Genomic DNA, 16,694 nt, shown 5'->3' on the forward strand with positions numbered 1-16,694 from the left:
TGAGGCCAGAGGCTGTGTGGGGAAGACCCACAGGAGCCACTGAGGGGCAGGCGGGGGAGGCCAGATGCGTGGAGGCGGTGATGCGTACGTGGGACTTCTCTCTGGGGGTTCACTTTCCCTTTTCATACCAAGTTAAAAAACCAGCAGGCAGGGAATGACCCACGTCTCTCTGTAGTTCCTGACCCACATTTGCTAGGATGTAGCGAGCGGGTTCTCCAGGAGGAGGGTTTCTCTGGGCTGGTGTCTTCTGCAGACCCCGCGCCCCACCTCCCTGCCCGAGAGTACGGTGTGTGGGTCGTGGGAAGCCTGGGAAGCACGGGCTCCTGTGACGTCATTGTTCCCTACCATGGATGACAGCCCATCCCACGAAAATTTTTGTCCCATGAAAGTGGGGAGAGATTAAACCTCATGCCTGCTTATTTTTTCATTAAAACCTTTTTATTATTAATATGCAAAAGTAAACATTTCGGCAATACTCTTAACGTCCACTTTGGGATGGAAATGGTGTCCACAGAAAGTCAAACACTCTTTTTTTAAAAAACATTTTATCTATTTTTTTTGACAGCGACACAGCGAGAGAGGGAACACAAGCAGGGGGAGTGGGAGAGGGAGAAGCAGGCTTCCCGCCGGCCGAGCAGGGAGCCCGATGCAGGACTCAATCCCCGGACCCTGCTAAGGAGGTAAAGCCCGATTCTGGTGTCCTTAATGGGATCCTCTATATAGAACAAGGGTATGAAAACAGCAGTACCTTTGATAGAACACAAATGCCCGTCTTCCCGAAGGACCAGGAGCGTCTCCAGCTCGGACTCCCGGCCTCTGGGTCCTGCGGCCGGGGCAATGGCCCTGCTCCCGTCTGCCCACTAGGGTTTTGGAGGATTTTGACTTCATCCCCTGGGGTGAGCCCCAGCTCTGCAGCCCCTGGGTTGGAGCCCACCTGGGATGTGCCCAGGGAGGTGGGGCTGCGGGCTTTGGACCCTGGCCATTTTAGCATGTTTTCCACCTGGAATCTTGATGTGGGGAGAAGGGTGTGTGGGTGGGCAGGCTCATGGAGGGTGGCAGGAAGGCGCCCTGGGTTCCCAGGCAGCTCGACCCCGCGGGGGTGCTGTGGGGGGCGGGACACCTCCACTCTCTGATGTGGGTCCTGACGTCTCTCGAAGTTCTCGCTGCGGTCAGAACAGTTAGCAGAGCGGGGCGCACAGCATCTGCCAACAGCGCGGCCAGGAGAGGCGGTCTTCACCCCCGAGGAGGCCGGGCCGCGTGGGGCCGATTTTTCCCACCACGAGATGAAACCCCGAGAAACAGGGCTTCCGAAGGCCTCACTGACTGGTCCCTCGGTGCGGCCGTGGGTGGGTGGAAACGGGACCCGGGACACGGGACATGTGTTCGCACGGACGCTGTGGACTTGTGCCCGGCGGCTTTCCGCCTTTCAGTTAAAGTCACTCGGAATGAGCGGTTCCAAACAGATAGGAAATGTGTCAACCCCGGGGAGCACCTCTCTGTCGAGAGCACGGAGAAGCAGAAGCCCCACAGATCCTGCAAATAAACTGTTCCCCGCTCCAGATCGGCCTCGCCCAGAGCAGCCGCGGCCGTGGTTTGCAGTGGTGGACGGTGGGGGCCTTCGGCAGGCCCTTCAGTTACTGTACAGGGACGGGGAATCGAGGCGCAGTGACTTTCCTGTCTTTACAGGGGCGCCTACGGGGCTAGCAACTTAAATGCCTGGCTCCCCAGTGCGGGTGCGTCTCAGTTTGGGAAAACCTGCTGACAAGTCAGAGTCGGCACCTTGTCTGTGGAAGAACCCCCCCTCTGCAGGCGCGGGCGCGCGGGCGTCCCTCCCTAACCGCCAGGGCCCCTCCCCTCCCACCTCCCAGACACCCGTGCCCATTCTGGAAAGATGCAGTGAGTCCCAGGATGCCCTACGGGAAGATCAGGCCTTTCCCCTTTACATTAAATGAAGGAACCTGTAGCCCTGGACTCGGAGACTCCTCCTTCCCAGGGACGGGAGTGGGTGGCTTCCTAACGATCAGTTGGACTTGGTAACGCAGCATCCCTCCGACTGCGTGGGAGGGCGAACCCCTGGGTTCCGGAGCTGCAGCTCCCGGCCTCTGCTAATTCGCTGCGGCGCTGGGCTCCACTCACGCCCCTGCTGCAGCCCTGCCTCCAGACAGGCTGCAGGGACACCTCTGCGCCGGCCCCAGCGTGCGCCACAGGTGATCTGGGGTGGGGGCGCAGGAGCAGGAGGGTGTCGGGGGTCCCGGGCATGGGCCCGTGCTGCCCAGGAACTACATAGCATGGGGGTCGGCCCCGTGGGGGTCACGGGAACCCGGGAGGCAGGAAAGAGGCAACGGCCAAGGGGGCCGGGTCTGGGGGAGAGCCAGCAGGGGCGAGGGGTGCCCAGGGCTAAATGCACAGGTGGGCCCCCTGACATCACCCCACAAAGGCCAGTCCAGGGAAAACAAGCTTCGAAAGCTGATTCGTGAGCAGTGTTTGATTTATTAGCGTTTTTAAAAACCCAGTTCTTATGTACAAAACAAGCTGATTTTTGTTTTCAAGTGTGAAGACCACTCTTTAAAAATTAAATTTAAAGCATGGATTACACGAATTGAACTGTTTCCTCCCAGAAGCACCTAAGTGAGTAAGAACTGGACGGGCGCTGGCAAAGGCGCCCGCACGCGTCCCGGGCAGGCTGCAGCGTGGGGGCAGGGGTGCCGTGCGGCTAAATCCCGGCAAATTCACTCGCGTGTTCAACGCCGGCTAAACTGAGCTGCAAAGTCAACCTTGCTCTGAGTCCATCACAGCCAAACGGCAGTGGAGAGCCATGAAGACTGGGGTCACTGCCGAAGTCTGCTGGACGGCCGCACGGCACCGCCGTGACCGCTGAGCGCCCGCCCCACGGGTTGCCTCTGAGCAGAAGGCACGGGGAGCCCCGCTCCTCTCCACCCGGCAAGGCGCTGCAGCTCGGCTCAAACACACCTCGAGGCCGGGCGCCCTGCCCCTGACCATGCAACGCGCGGGGCCAGTCCCTGGTCCTGCCTGGGGAAGGCAGGCTCTGGGAAAGCCACCCGGCGTGTCTGCTGGGTGGTGTGAGCTCACCTTGATGAGGCCCCGGTCCCGGGAGGGTGCAGGGCCTCGTGCCTGGTGCTTGCAGCGTTGGGCACCAGAACCGGCCAAGTGGCTGGATTCTTGTGTGTTCCAGTGCCCAGGCCAAGAGGAGGACATTGAGAACACACACGTTGTCTGTTACCCTTCGGATCTGTGACTAAGACTGGAGAACAGTGGCTCCCATAAAAAAGAGCTTTATTGAGCTGCTAGAATCACGCAGGGGTCGCACAGGGCTGGGTGTGAAATACCACCGGCTCAAGTGTGGACCTCGTGTGCCGCCGAGGCCTCACGTGGCATTTCCACATGCAACAGGGGACGGCCAGTCGTGCTCTCACTGGCCTTTGTGCTTTGAGATGTTTTCCAATTGAGGCCACAAGTATAGAGTCCAGAGGCGTCACTCTGGCCTCGTGGGCCAAGGCGCCTTTATGCTCCAAGTGCTGTTCGGCAGCTTCCCAGCGGAGACTTCTGCGGGTGCCTCTGTGATTCTCAGGGCGGGCCGGTGGCGACTGCTACCTTCCCGGGCGCAGCCAGCCCTTCCCAAACGCAATTGCCCTGAACTATCAGAGTCAGGTCACGTCACCCCTGGCTACGATGGTCCCATGTCTGCTCGTCTCACGCTTACCTGCATGCCATGGAAAGCCACGGCGAGGCCCGGGCCTACAAAATCGAACAACGGTTATTTTCAAAAATATTTTTTACAGCACTTAAATAATTTACAAAAAAGCTACAAAACTCAAATATTCCAGGACACATCCGTTAAGTAACCCCATCGCTCCCAGTGGACGGAGTATGTACAGGGCGGTGCAGAGCAGCCTCCGGGTTCCGTCCCGGTGTGGGGAGTGTCACACACACGCATGGGTACAAGCGGGTCTGCTTCCCAGGAAGACGGAGCCCGCGAGCGGCCTCATGGCTGGAGGGCTTTGCCCTTGGCCCCCGGGCCGCCGCCCTCCTCCACGGAGGTGTCACTGAGCTCGCTGGAGTCACTCCCCAAGGCCTCCTGGGCCTGGCTGCCTCCGCTGGTGGCCCCCCGCCTGTACCTCAGGTCTAGAACGTCCTCCTCGGAGCCCGAGTTCCTCCTGGCCTGCAAACCGCACGCCGCCTGGGACTTCCGGCCGGGCCAGTGTCCCCCCCCTTTCTTTGTTAGCAGGGGCGCGCCTCCAAACACAGGGCTGTGGCCGGCCGGGGTCTCTCTGAAGGCTGAGAAGGCCGGGCCCTGCAGGGGCAGACTCAGGGGCGGGCTGAAGACGCCGGCCTGCTTGCCGCCCCAGGAAACGCTCTTCCCAAAGTGGAACAGCTGTGTGGACAGCAGGGAGGAGAAGCCCGAGAAGGGCAGGCCTTTCTTGGGGTCCTGGCCCTCTGGCCCCTGCTCTCGCTGGCCGCCGAGGCCCCCTCTCCACACAGCCTCTCTGCCTTCTGGGCTCAGCGCCCACGTGCTCTGCAGCCCACTCTGGTGGGCGAAGTTGGCCCACGGGAGGGCGAGGCTGGCCTGCGGGCTCCCTAGCCCATCTGCTCCCGGCTTCCGAGTCCGTGGGCTCTGGCCCTGGGTCGTCACAGCAATGGCCACGCCGGGGCTTTCTGCCCGGGTGCCCGCTTCGGCTCGAGCAGGCAGCGAGCCGAGAGCACGTTCCCTGGCACGCTCGGTCCCTCTTGGGCTCTGATCTTTGTGGGTACAAACCAGTCGCTGACCAGCAGCCGACCCTTTGGCAGACAGGGCCCCCGCCGTGCTGGTGTGCCTGGCCACGGCTCTGGGGAGGCAGGCCTGCTCTGTTCGGGGGCCGCTCCTCCCGCCTGGAAGGAAGGCTCTCCCCGCACCCCCCGGGCCTCCGGCCGGTTGAGGACCGCCCCTGCCCCGCTGGCTCCGCGTGCACACCCCGGGATGAGGGGCCAGGGTGGGCGCCGGCCCCTTCCGGCACGGCAGCTCTGGCCTGGGCACACTCCCCATCCGTGGGGCGGCTGGGCCCCCTCCTGGGGCCTCTGAGCCGCTCCCGGACTCCTTCGCCTTTTCGGCCAAGAACTTCCTGATCTCCAGCTCGATGCTGTCATCACTGTCCACAGAGCTGCTGTCCTCGGGCGGAGGCTGGGGGCCAGGGGCTGCGCCTTGAAGTTCGCAGGTGGCGGCTTCACGGAAGAACAGATTCCCTTCAGACGCTCTTCTCCGGAGCGGGAGGGCCGGGGGCACATCGCCGGGGCCCGCACTGTCCGCTGCGGTTCTCTCCGGGTCTCTGCAGGAGAGGCTCAGGGCCTTTTTCCCCAGGTTCTCCCTGCTGTCTTTTTTGGGCTTCGAGAGGCAGCTTTTCAACAGGTGGGGGCTTCTGTCCGTCCATTCTCTCCGGAAGCCGCCGAGTTTATGCAAGAACTGGGGCTCGGTGGTGCTGAACCTGACCTTCCTCTTGCGCGCGGCTCTGGGGTCCCTCCACCTCTTCTTGAGCCTCCGCCTGGACCGCAGGAGGTCCTTGATGGCGGAGTCCAGGTCCTCGTCACTGTCCAGGGAGCTGCTCTTGTCCTCAGAGCTGCCCCGCTCACTGGCACCCTGTGCTGGGGCCGTGTTCCCGTGGCCGGGCCACAGGCTGCCCCCGGGACCACCGTGCTGGTCGCCCGGCTCACGTGGCCTACAGGGGATGGGCTGGCCCTTGCTCTGGCCTTCTGCCCTGGGGGCCTGGCCAGGCTGTGCGCCTGCTGGGCTGTGGTCAGGATCCCGGGCGCCCTCCTGCGCCGTCTCTCTCGCTTTCTTGGGTGTGGACGGTGGCCCGGCATGGCTGCCTCCTCTGCGTTTCCTTTTGCAGCTCAGCGACAGGCCCAGCGTTTTAGAGCTGGGGACCCCGGGGCCAGGTGGCGGTGCTGGGCTCAGAGTGGTCTGCGGGCAGCTCTCCGCTCGGGCCAGCCAAGCTCCTGACTGTGCCTTCAGGGCCAGGAACGTCCGGATTTCCTGCTCTATGCTGTCATTGCTGTCCACGGAGCTGCTGTCCCCATCACAGCGCGAGGGCACGGTCAGGGGGCAGGAGAGTGGGCTGGCGGGCAGGGGTCTCTCACTGCCCACCGCGGGGGCTGGCAGGATGGTTTTGGAAATGTCCAAAATTGCTTCGGCACACATCAGCTCAGCGGACGTGTCTGCCCGGCATGGCGGCCGTTCCGCAAGCTCGGGTTCAGCAGCTCTGGGGTCTCTGGGTGGCTTGGAGGGGTGGGCAGGGTCAGGGCCACCTGGGCTGAGGTCCACGGCCTTTGGGGCCGTGGGCTTCTTCCTGCCTGGTGTTTTCCTGCGGGTTTCAGGCAAGGCACCTTTTGTGGCATGGCCTGTGCTGCGTGTGGGAGGGCCAGGCTCCTTCCCCTCTCCGAGCAGCGGTCCGGGCGGCGGGTCTCCGCCTGCCTCCTTCCTTTTCTCCAGCTGGTACAGCTGAATGGCCTCCTCAATGCCGTCATCGCTGCTGGAGCCGGACGCCTTGGACACCAGGGCTGCGCTCTTGGCTCGCTTGGCCCTCCGCCCAGGGCCCCCGCTCCTCCTGACCGCGCCTTTATTCTGCGCTGCTTCTGCAGGGCGGGGGTTCGCGCTCTCTGGCTCGGCAGTGGCCTTGGACTGGAGGCCTCGGGGCCGTGCGCTCACCTTGGCTAGCCTGGGAGGTTTCCGGAAGAGAAAGTCCTTGCAGGCTCCCATCACTTCCTGCCGATGTGTCTTGCCCGTCGTCTCTCTGCCGGATCTAAATGCTGATCTGACCGCATTATCGCTGAGGTCTGGTTTCGCGTCCACAGAAACGTCGCACCTTGGGGTCTCGTGCTGCCTTTTCTCGTTCAGAAACTGTTCGATCTCTGCCTGGATGCTCTGCTCGAAGGAGTCGTCGCTGCTAACGCTCACCGGGGAGGCGGAGCCCCGGTCTTGGCCGGCTCCCGCGCGGCTGCCAGGGCTGCCTCCCGGGCTGGGTGCCGACGTTGGGGGACACGGGGCGATCAGGGCGCTGCTCAGAGGAACCTCCGGTCTGGGCCGCCCGCCCCGCTCCGTGGCCCCGCTCTTGGCCTTCAGGTACTCCTGGATCGCTTCCTCAATGTCCCGGTCCACGGAGTCGTCGCTGTCCGAGTCCAGCACCAAGGGGCCAAAGTCCGCGGTGTCCTCCACCCTCGAAGGGACCAAATCAGTGCCGAGACCACAGGCAGTAAACGTCGGGGTGGCGGCCAGCCTGGCGTCCTGGCCCTTCTCCGCTCTCTGGCTTCTGCGCACGGCAAGCTCATCGCTCATGCCCGGAGCAGCCTGGTCGCCCCGGAGCGCGCTGATGACCATCCGCACTTGCGCACTCACCGGAGCTCTCGAGACGCCCTCCTTCGGCTCCGAGAAGCACCCAGGAAACCTAAAGCTTCCTGGTGTGCCGAAGGCCTCCCATTTGGACTGGAGAGCGACCACAGGAGGGGCGTTCATGAGGAACATTCTAGCGGACGGGGAGGGGCGTGCAGAGTGGCGGGTCTTTATTCTGCTGCCCCTTTCACATCCTGGATGGAAAGAGAGGACGCTGGTAGGATGCCATTCTGCTGGGCCACGCGGCCACGGGGGAACCGCCCGCCGGGCCAGAGTCCAGAGGGCCGGGTCAGAGGCTGATGCCAGGCGAGCTGGTGGCGCCGGGCAGGTCACTCATGCTTCCTGGCCTTGATGTGCTCTGCGGCAGGGGGAGGCCGACTACGGAGACTGAGTGCGGGACCGCTCTGAGCCGCGGGCACCGTGTTCACGCGGGACCGCACGCCGGTGTCCCCTCCAGGCCCACGCTCCTGCTCCCGCCGTCCATCTTCTCTGTAAGGGAAATGGGGTCTGGTCCCAACGGAGGCTGTCCAGAGGTGCCGCGCGATCAGGTCCACACGTGCTTCTCCTCAGGTCACAAAGAAGGGCTTCGAGACTCTAAGCGCCGCGAGACTTTGCAGGGTCGTTTCATTCTTGACGCGACAAACAAGCTCCTGAAACAGAAAGTGACGTGAGGTGAGCCATTAAGAAACAACTTCCCCGAACGTCCCGAGTCAGTCATGTTAAAGCCTTTTTATTAAAAATGTCAGAGGTGTAGCCGTCAGGCAGTCTCATGGGCCCGGACTGCTGTGTCTAGCTCATTAGCAGAGAAGCGGCCTGTGCCGCTTCTGTCCTGTGCCCTCTTCCATCCTGTCTGGGTACTCTGAGCCCCGCACCTCAGGCTGAAGGTGGGTTCGGGCTGGTCTTGGGAACAGCGTCTAGGCCTGCTCGCACACAGCCTTTCCGTTAGAGGTCAGGGACCGCCGCTGCAGAGGGGAGCGCTGTGTGCTCAGGGAAGGGTCACTTAGAAAGTGTGATGCGTCACATGACCATTCCTTCCTAACCTGTTGCTCCTGCCTCTCCTGACCACCCACACCCCCTCCCCAAAATGGGAATGTGGAGCACACGGGATGCCGTAGACCAGCTCTGAAGCACCTGCAGGCACAGGGAAGCGACCGCCACCCATAACAGTGCCATGCTGGGCTGTCACCGCCCTTGCAACCTCACCGGGTGGGCTGGAGCGGGCCTGCCTACTGGCTTTGCTTTCGACACAGGTCCTCCTCCACCGGGAGCTTCTGTCCCGATAAGCACATCATCTTGTATCTACACACTCGGTCCTTCCCGAGACAGTGTGGCCGGCCACCTGGGCACAGACATGACCACGCAGGTGCCACCGACGATTAACCAGAGGGCACCGTGAATCCAGAAGCGCGCTCTTTGCTACTGTGGATTCAGGCCCAAAGAGTGAAACGGTTATGTGAAAGCATTTATTGCAATTCCTTGAAATTCTCAAGGCCACTTTTAGGGGGATGACATCACAGCCAACGTTTGCAAAGCCTTTCAGGGATTTTGTCGTCTTCATTCCCCCTACCCCCCAGCATCTTTTGCCCACTTTTGAAATAGACTTTGGACTATTAGACTAATAGACTGCCATGCTAAAGAAAACCAGAATCATCTGCTTCAGAGGCTGAAGGTTCAGCTAGTAAAGGTTTTTTAGTTTTTTTGATAGAGCATGAATTTAATTTTTTTAATAGAGCATGAATTTGAAATTCAAGTTTGGGAAAACTTAATCCAAAGACCGAAGACCGTTAATCGCCACGAATTCACCACTATCCGGGGCCACAGCTTGGGTGCTGGAGGAAACACGTGAAGGTGCTCGCCCCCTGTCACACTCAGGGTCCCACTGTGGCCCACGGCCTCTCCTGGGGCGTCACCCTCCGGGGAGGTTCCCCATACACAGAGCAGTGGGGACGACAAGGGTCAGGAGAGGGTCTCTGCACGGGCCGGGGGACCGGTGCCCACACTGCTGCGCTCATTGTTCGAGCTGCCTCGGCAGAGTGAACGAGATTCCGAGACGTTCGTGTCGGCCTCGGTCTGTGAGGTCTAAACCGAGAATGTTAACTCCTTAAGTAGCAATAATACGACTTTAAAAAAATGGGCCCGGGGATGAACGGGAAGGCGCTGGGCCGCCGCAAGTTCTGTACTAGGCCACAAAGCCGTGGCGTGGGACGGGGGAGAAGGCTGGTCTCTACTGACCACGTTCCCCCACTCCCCCGGGGCTCCCGGTGAGCAAAGCTCTGAACTGTCAAATCCCCTCGTGCAAGACTGAGGTGAAAAATTCAGAGGGAATCTCCAGCGACAGCTTGTGGCTTTGTAACAATCAACTACGGAAGATGAATCATTCTGAGCAACTCCCCAAAACTATACTTGGAGAGAACGGGGAGCTGCAGCTGGGGGCTCTGGCTTCGCCCCCAGAGCCCAAGCCAGGTGTGCACCGAGGCTGTGGGGGCACCCAGCCCTGCACCCCAAAGCCTGGTGGTGCTGACGTTGAAAAAGCAGTGGAGGGCACCCGGACGGACACCTTCTGAGTCTCCACACCGAGCCCCAGGGAGGACCGACTCTGGCTTGGGCTCGTCACCCGCACAGGCTGGACCCCTGCACCGAATGTCCCCAGATGCATCTCTCGGCTCACCAAAAAGCGGTTCAGCTCCTGGTCTTCCCTCTCGGGTGGCAGCTTCCCCACCCCCGGGTGCGGGAGAGGACGGGCAGTGTACCAGGCCCCAAGGGAGGGCCAGAGCCCGCAGTGGGCGTGGGCCTGCCGGGAGGTGAGGCTCTACGGGGTCGCCTCGACCCCTCCCCGGGTGAAGCTGCCAGGCCTCGGCTTGTGACTGGGGGCGTGGGGCGGGGGAGGGGGTGATCTCCCTGCCGGCCCGGCCCCCTCAACCCCCAGCCCCCGGGGCGCCCGGCCAGGTGCGCTCGAGCACCTCCCGCGGGGCGGGGCCGGCCTGCGCCCGGGTCTGCGCCGGGGATGCGCGGGGACCCGGGCGCCGGGGGCCGCAGGGACCAGGGGCCGGCCGGGGCCCCGCGACCCTCCCGGAAGCCGCGGCCCGGCGCGGGGCGGAGCCGCTTTTCCGCCGGAGGGCCGTGCCCGCGGCCGCGCTCGGGGCGGGGAGCCGGGCCAGGCCGGAAGCGCCGGCCGCCGGGCCTCACCTGCGCGCACCTGGGCTCGCCCGCCCCGCGCCGCGGCCTCCGAGGGACGCGGGGCCGCCTCGGGGGCGCTCCCCCCGCCCCGGCCAGGCGGTGGCCCCGGCGCGCCCGCCCCCCGGCCCGGCCGCGCTCGCCCCGCCCCGGCCCGCCGCCGCCCCCGGCCCGCCGCTCGCGCGCGCGCGCGCGCCCCGGGGAGGGAGGGGAGGGCGGAGTGGGGAGGGGAGGGGAGGGCCGGGCAGGCGGCGGGCCGGGGCCGGGGGGCGGGGCGGGCGGCGGCGGCGGCGCCCCCTCCCCGGACCTACCGGCGGCCGCGCTCCGGAAGCCGTGCCCGGTGGCTGGGCATCATGGGAATGGCACGGCCGAGTTCCGGGGGAGGCGCGCGGCCCGCCGGACCCCCGCCCGCGAGCGCGCGCCCACCTGCCGGCCGGCTGCGGGGCGCCCCCGCCCGCGCCCTCCCCCCCGCGGTCGGCGTCCAGCCCCGCGCGCCCCGCGCGCCCCCCGCTCCCCCCACTGCGTCCCGCCCGCGCGCCCACGCTCGCTCGGGCCCGGGACGCCCCCGCGCCGGGGAGTTCGGGGTGGCTGACGTGTGACCCCCCGCCCGCCCTGCCGGAGGCGGGGCCGGCGCTGGGGGCCGCCCTGTCCCTGGGGTGCCGGCGCGGCGCCGGGCAGGGGGGGGGTTGCGCGCGCCCAGTGAGTGCTGGAAGGTGGGGACCCGGAGGGGCGGTCCGTCCTGACGTCGGTGCTGCGATGACCGCTGCAGTGTTACTAGAAGTTCCTCCACGAGTGGCCACTGTGCGCCTGGCACCGAGCCCGCGGCGCGGTCCTCCTGCTCCCCACCCCGCGCCGGAGTGCGCCCTGAGCTCCTGGCTGAGCCTGCCGGGGGTCCTGGAAACCGGCCCACCTCGGCTCCCCCAAGCCCACGTCGCCCAGGCTGCCTGCTCCAGGGCCGGCTTTCTCTCCAGCAAAGCTGCCCAGGCCGCCAGCCGCCTGTGCCCGTAGCTGTGGCGCTTGCTCTCACCCGAAAGAGATCAGGAACCCCAGAAAGCTGAGGCTGGGCCAGTAACCCGCTCAGGGAAGCGGGACAGGTAGGAGTCGGCAAGGCAAGCATGGCTCAGCCCCTCCAGAGCGGGTCTCTGAGCACCTGGGAGTGCGGGCCCTGGGCCTGGCCTGTGGGGTTGGGGTTCTGGCCTCGCAGGGGTGGGCAGTGCGTGGCTGGGTTTGTGCACTGACCCGCAGCTGTTTCAAACGGGCAGAGGCATGTGGAAGAGACATCGCGGATGGCCGGTTTGCAGAGGGGCGGGAGCTGGTCTTCAGAAGCACCCCGGGGTCCGGTTCTGCTCTCTTCCCAGGCCATGGGACCTCCTGGCTCAGACGCCCCTGCTCACAGCCTGTGTGTTGCGGGGGCTGCTGGGGGTCCCAGGGCCCGAGCGGTGGGAGCCTGGCTGGTGACCATCTGTCACCTGTTGGCCTCCGTGGCCTCCCCCAAGATGCCTCTGGGGAGGTTGCTGGGGTTCCTTTCCATCTGGTGAGTTCCAGAGGTTTCACAGGGTGAGAACTAGAGGCTTTTTCTCACAGGGAGTGGGGGGGGGGCAGTTCTAATCTTACGGGTCTGGGGAGTTTGGGGGCCAAGTGTCAAGAAACCCATGAAAGCATTGTTGTAATGCTTCCGAGAGTTCCTTTAACAAACCATGGTTTTCACTGTGAGAGTAATAGGCGTTCATCACAAGGAGTTTGAGGAGACGGATCTCATTAATAACGTAGCTACGCAGAGATACGGACCGTAACTACTGTGGCAGGTTTCTTTACGGTTTTTAAGCGGTGCTGTGATGAACATCTCCGATGGCAAGGTAGCGCTGCCCCCCACCCCTTATCCGTGGGGGACCTGTTCCAAGACCCCTAGCGACTGCCTCAAACCATGGAGAGTGCTGAGCCCTATACGGACTCCATCCTCTCCTGCACGGCCAGAGCCGCGGTCGAGCCAGCTTGTACACGAGGCACAGGAAGGGAATGACCACGCAGCTGATAGTAAAATAGGGCCACAGTAACCACGCCCCCTGATAAAGTCACCTGGCTGTGGTCTCGCTCTCCAGATGCCACATTACCCTGGGCTCACCCTTCTTGGACACCATGCAAGGATGAGAGGCCCACACGGCGGGAGGAGGGAGGTGCGGGGCGCAGGTGCGTGGTGCAGCCGGAGGCCACTGCGGGGGGGTGGGGTGGGGGGCGGGCATCCGTCGGAAGAAGGGTCACCTGCGTCCGGACTGGGGCAGCCATGGGAACTGAGGTGGGGGCTGCTGTATGTCACTGGAAGTTGCCTGAGTGAATTCCAGAAACAGACACTGAGGGGTGACCATGCATTTTGCCAAGGTGCCCTCCAGAGGCGCCAGCTGGTGCCGTGTCCCTCACTGTGTCCCCACAGCCCCTTGTCTCCTGGCCGCACTGCACGTTCCGTCTGGTCTCGGAGAACAGGCCTTTTGTTGCTTTGATTCTGTGCCTTTAGCCCTGGAGATGGTGAGCATCTCGACTTTGCTGGTGGCTGTTGGGGAGCTTGCCTGTACACATCCCCGCGTGTGTTTTGTTTTCCTCCTGGGCTCTGTGTCTTCCTCTGACTCCAGAGCTCTGTCCCTGAAGGGACTTAGCCCATCTCTCCCGGGCACTCCTGTGCGTCACATCGATGTTTCAGTTCATCTTTTAACTTTGGAATTCAGCTTCTGCTTGTGAATGTGCGCGCGGCCAGATCCATTGGGTTTCCCAATACGGGCTCTGGCTCTGGGTCGAGGCCTAGGGCGGCTTTCACCACGCCAAGGTTTCATCAGCGTTCACCTGTTGACGGCTGAGTTTCAAAATACGAGAACTGTGTAAGGTACGAGGGCACGGAGTCCATGGGAGGAAACCAGGAGCCAAACCTGTCGTGGGAAGAGTCGGTGTCTTCAAAGGGAGAGAGTTTCTCCATGTCTGTCTGGTGCACAGCCTTCAAATACGCAGGGAGCCTCCCCACGTGCGCACGCCCGGCAGGCACATGCCCAGCCACACACGCGTGCCCGCACGCTCCGCAACCCCCACGCATGCACACATATGTACACCCACGCACACGCACATGTGCACCAATACACATGTGCGCGCACACACGCACACCCACACGCACAAACAGGTATGCACACCCCCACATGCACACCCACACGCGCACATACATGCACACACACACCCACACTCATGTCTATCGACCCTGTGCACATAGCACACACGTAGCACCACGCGCAACACCCACCCACACACGCACAGTGTGCGCACACAGACAAACCAACACGTGCACACGCACGCACACGCTCGCACACCCCCCCAAGCATCTAGACATGCACTTGTGTGCACCACGCGTATCTTCCGCTTCTGGAAGCTGCACGTCTTACGCACGGCCACTTCTTCCTGGGAAGGATGAGAAGACGCATCTGTTTTTTATCGAAACTGTCCTGGTGGGGCGCCCAGGGGGCTCAGTCGGTTCAAACACCAACTCCCGGTTTCAGCTCAGGTCCTGACGTTCGGGCCGGATCCGGCGCCCCGTCGGGCTCCGCGAGCAGCATGGAGGCGGCCGGAGCATCTCTTCTTCTCTGGCCGCCCCCCTTCCCTTGCACCCAGTCTCTGACATCAGTCAGTCACTCTTTAAAAACAAACAAACAAACAAAAATCCTCTCCCGTCCCGAGAGGGTCTGTTTCCCTTCACAGAGCTCTGATGCTCTCGTAAACGCAAATGAGAGGCGCCCCGACTCGAGGAAGCTGGACCACCCCCGAGACCCCGTCACCCTGCTGTGTCCCCGTCTGGCCCCAGGTCGTGCTCACACAACGCCTCCAGGGGCATCTCTACCAAGACTGTTGCGGCTCATCAACAGAAAGGACCCTCCAGGATGGCCCGCAGGGTCCGTGACGTCGCCGTGGGCACGCGGCTTGCCGGGAAAGATGAGGTCGCCCGTGTGCCCTGTGGGGAGTGGGTAGGGGTGGCAGCAGGTGGCCGGACAGACTCTTGTTCTCAGGCTGTGGGGAGCGACCCGCGGTGGGGACCGTGCCCGGCTGTCTACCATTCCTGCTGACCTCTCTCATGCCCTTCTCATCCCAAGGTCATGGGCGTTTTGGCTTTCCTATGCACAGAACTTAGGTGACGTATTTAGTGTGTGGGGTGACGGACATGGCCCGCGGGTCCCTCCCCGAGCCAGGGATGGGGGCTCGGCCCGCTGCAGCCCATCTTCGGAAATTCTCTTTCTCCCAGACAACTGTAAAAAGTTGTCACCTCAGGAATGGCTTTTAATGGCTTCGTTCAGTTTTACTTCTTGAGTGTCAGGTTCTGAGAATCGGCATGAATTTTTCCCAGCGTTGTCACTTGCCATTTCAGGGGCCAGCACGACGCTGGGATGGCCTGTTTACAAGGTGGCCTCCGACCCGAGAGCCCAGCGGAAGCCCCCCGAGATGCCGAGGTTCCGGAGGACCCCGTGCGTCCGTCCTATGTTGTGAGATGAGAACACGTCACCTCACATTTATTCGCGAGGGACCGGGATAGTGTCCAAATCAAGAGTCGAGGGGAACGTGATTTTCTCGCTCTGATTCTTGGCAGAAGACGGGTGCTGAAGCCCCTTAGTGGGCGCTTTTGGCAAGTTGGTTCCTGTACTCTTCCCGGGAGGCCTCTGGCACCTGGGGCCGGCGCTGGGAGGTGGTGGGACTGGGGGCACGGGGCCAGGATGAGTGGGGGGCCTTCCAAGGCGGGAAGAATGTTGAGAAAAGGCCTTTGTCCCTTTTGCCGCCCCTCGAGATGCAGGGCTGGTTGGGGGGGTGTGCTATGGACGCAACGGGGATTGGCCTGGGGACGTGAGTGGCCCGGTTTCTGCAGCCCTGCCCAGGGGCCACTTCGCGTGGGCTGCCCCGTGACTGCGGCCCGGGAGCGTCCTTCGGGCTGGGGCTCGGCCCATGGGCATCCGGCCAGCTGCCTGTGTCTGCCATGGCCTCTCTGGACTTCATCTTGGGAAGCAGCTGCCGGATGTAGTGAGGCTGCCCGCCGCTGTGTCCAGGGCCCAGGCCTGGGCTGGTCCGCGCGCTCGGTCTTCCTCAGACGTCTTATCCAAACCACGCTCTGGTGGAAGAGGCTGCAGAAAATAGGTCAAGAAATTTTAAGATTTATGTAGATCTAGCTTTGCGATAGAGACCTGAGCTGGGATTTTAATGGTCCAGATTCTCATGTGACGGCAGTTGTGATGCGAGAAACAAATTCAGGCGAAACTCGTCCTGAGGGGGCTCCGTGCTCTGGGGCCACCAGCAAGCAGAGAACATGAGACAGTTGTCACTCAGGGCTCAAAATATGTCCCCGTCCGCAGAAAACATTCTGTTTCGCTTATCCTTTGGCAGAAAGGAGAGGTGATCTGCCGCACGCTCTCTGAGGTTTGGAAAGGCAATGTAGAGAATGTTAGATCTAAAATGTATCAATTTTTAATATTTTGTATGCTTTTAAAATTTTATGTCTGTAAAGAAGTCTATTCATGTCCCTAAATATGTATTCTCTTTCTGGGCCGTGGGATGGTCAGGGGTATCCTGCAGGCTTGGTAAAGGACTCCGGGTCTGACCTACAGACCCGTGAGGGCCGCTGGGGGGGTCAGGAGAGTTCGCGAGGGGAGCTCTACCCTCCCTGTCCCCAGAGGCCCATCCAGGACCTGAAGCCCGTGGAAAGGTGACCATCCAGGAGAGAGAAGCGAGGGGCGCCTCGGTGGCTCAGTGGGTAAGCGTCTGCCTTCGGCTCGGGTCATGATCCCAGGGTCCTGGAATCAAGCCCAACATCCGGCTCCCTGCTCAGCGGGAAGTCTGCTTCTTCCTCTGCCTCTGCTGCTCCCTCTGCTTGTACTTTCTCTCTCAAATAAACAAATAGAATCTAAAGAAGAAGAAGAAGAAGAAAGAAGTGAGAGCCCAGGCCCCTCCTGGTTCCCAAAGGCCCTAACTTCAAACTCACGCCACCTTCAGAAATATTTCCACCATGGCACATTTTGGGAGAATGTGGGAATATTCCTACCCCGGAAATTGTCATTCATGCGTCGACCAGGGTCAAGAGGTCTGCACTGTGGGTGAGGCTGTGCGGTCAGGAGGGGACACGGTGGGAGCTCTC

At 62.4% G+C, this 16,694-nt stretch overlaps 1 protein-coding gene across 2 annotated transcripts; it reads right to left on the reverse strand.

The window, feature by feature from the left end:
- Positions 1-2,467: 2,467 nt before the first annotated feature.
- On the reverse strand, positions 2,468-10,976 carry PPP1R26 (protein phosphatase 1 regulatory subunit 26). Of its 2 annotated transcripts, none has more exons than XM_059141508.1 (2): positions 10,864-10,976; positions 2,468-8,028 (listed from the first exon to the last, which is right to left on the reverse strand). In XM_059141508.1, the coding sequence occupies exon 2, from the start codon at positions 7,508-7,510 to the stop codon at positions 4,004-4,006; it is 3,507 nt and encodes a 1,168-aa protein (XP_058997491.1). In that variant the 5' UTR covers positions 7,511-8,028; positions 10,864-10,976; the 3' UTR covers positions 2,468-4,003. The 2 variants fall into 2 exon arrangements, with proteins under 2 accessions (XP_058997491.1, XP_058997490.1); XM_059141507.1 differs by lacking the exon at positions 10,864-10,976 and adding an exon at positions 10,047-10,683.
- Positions 10,977-16,694: the final 5,718 nt, after the last annotated feature.

Source organism: Mustela lutreola, chromosome 12, assembly GCF_030435805.1.
Source record: "Mustela lutreola isolate mMusLut2 chromosome 12, mMusLut2.pri, whole genome shotgun sequence".
Lineage (NCBI taxonomy): Eukaryota > Metazoa > Chordata > Mammalia > Carnivora > Mustelidae > Mustela > Mustela lutreola.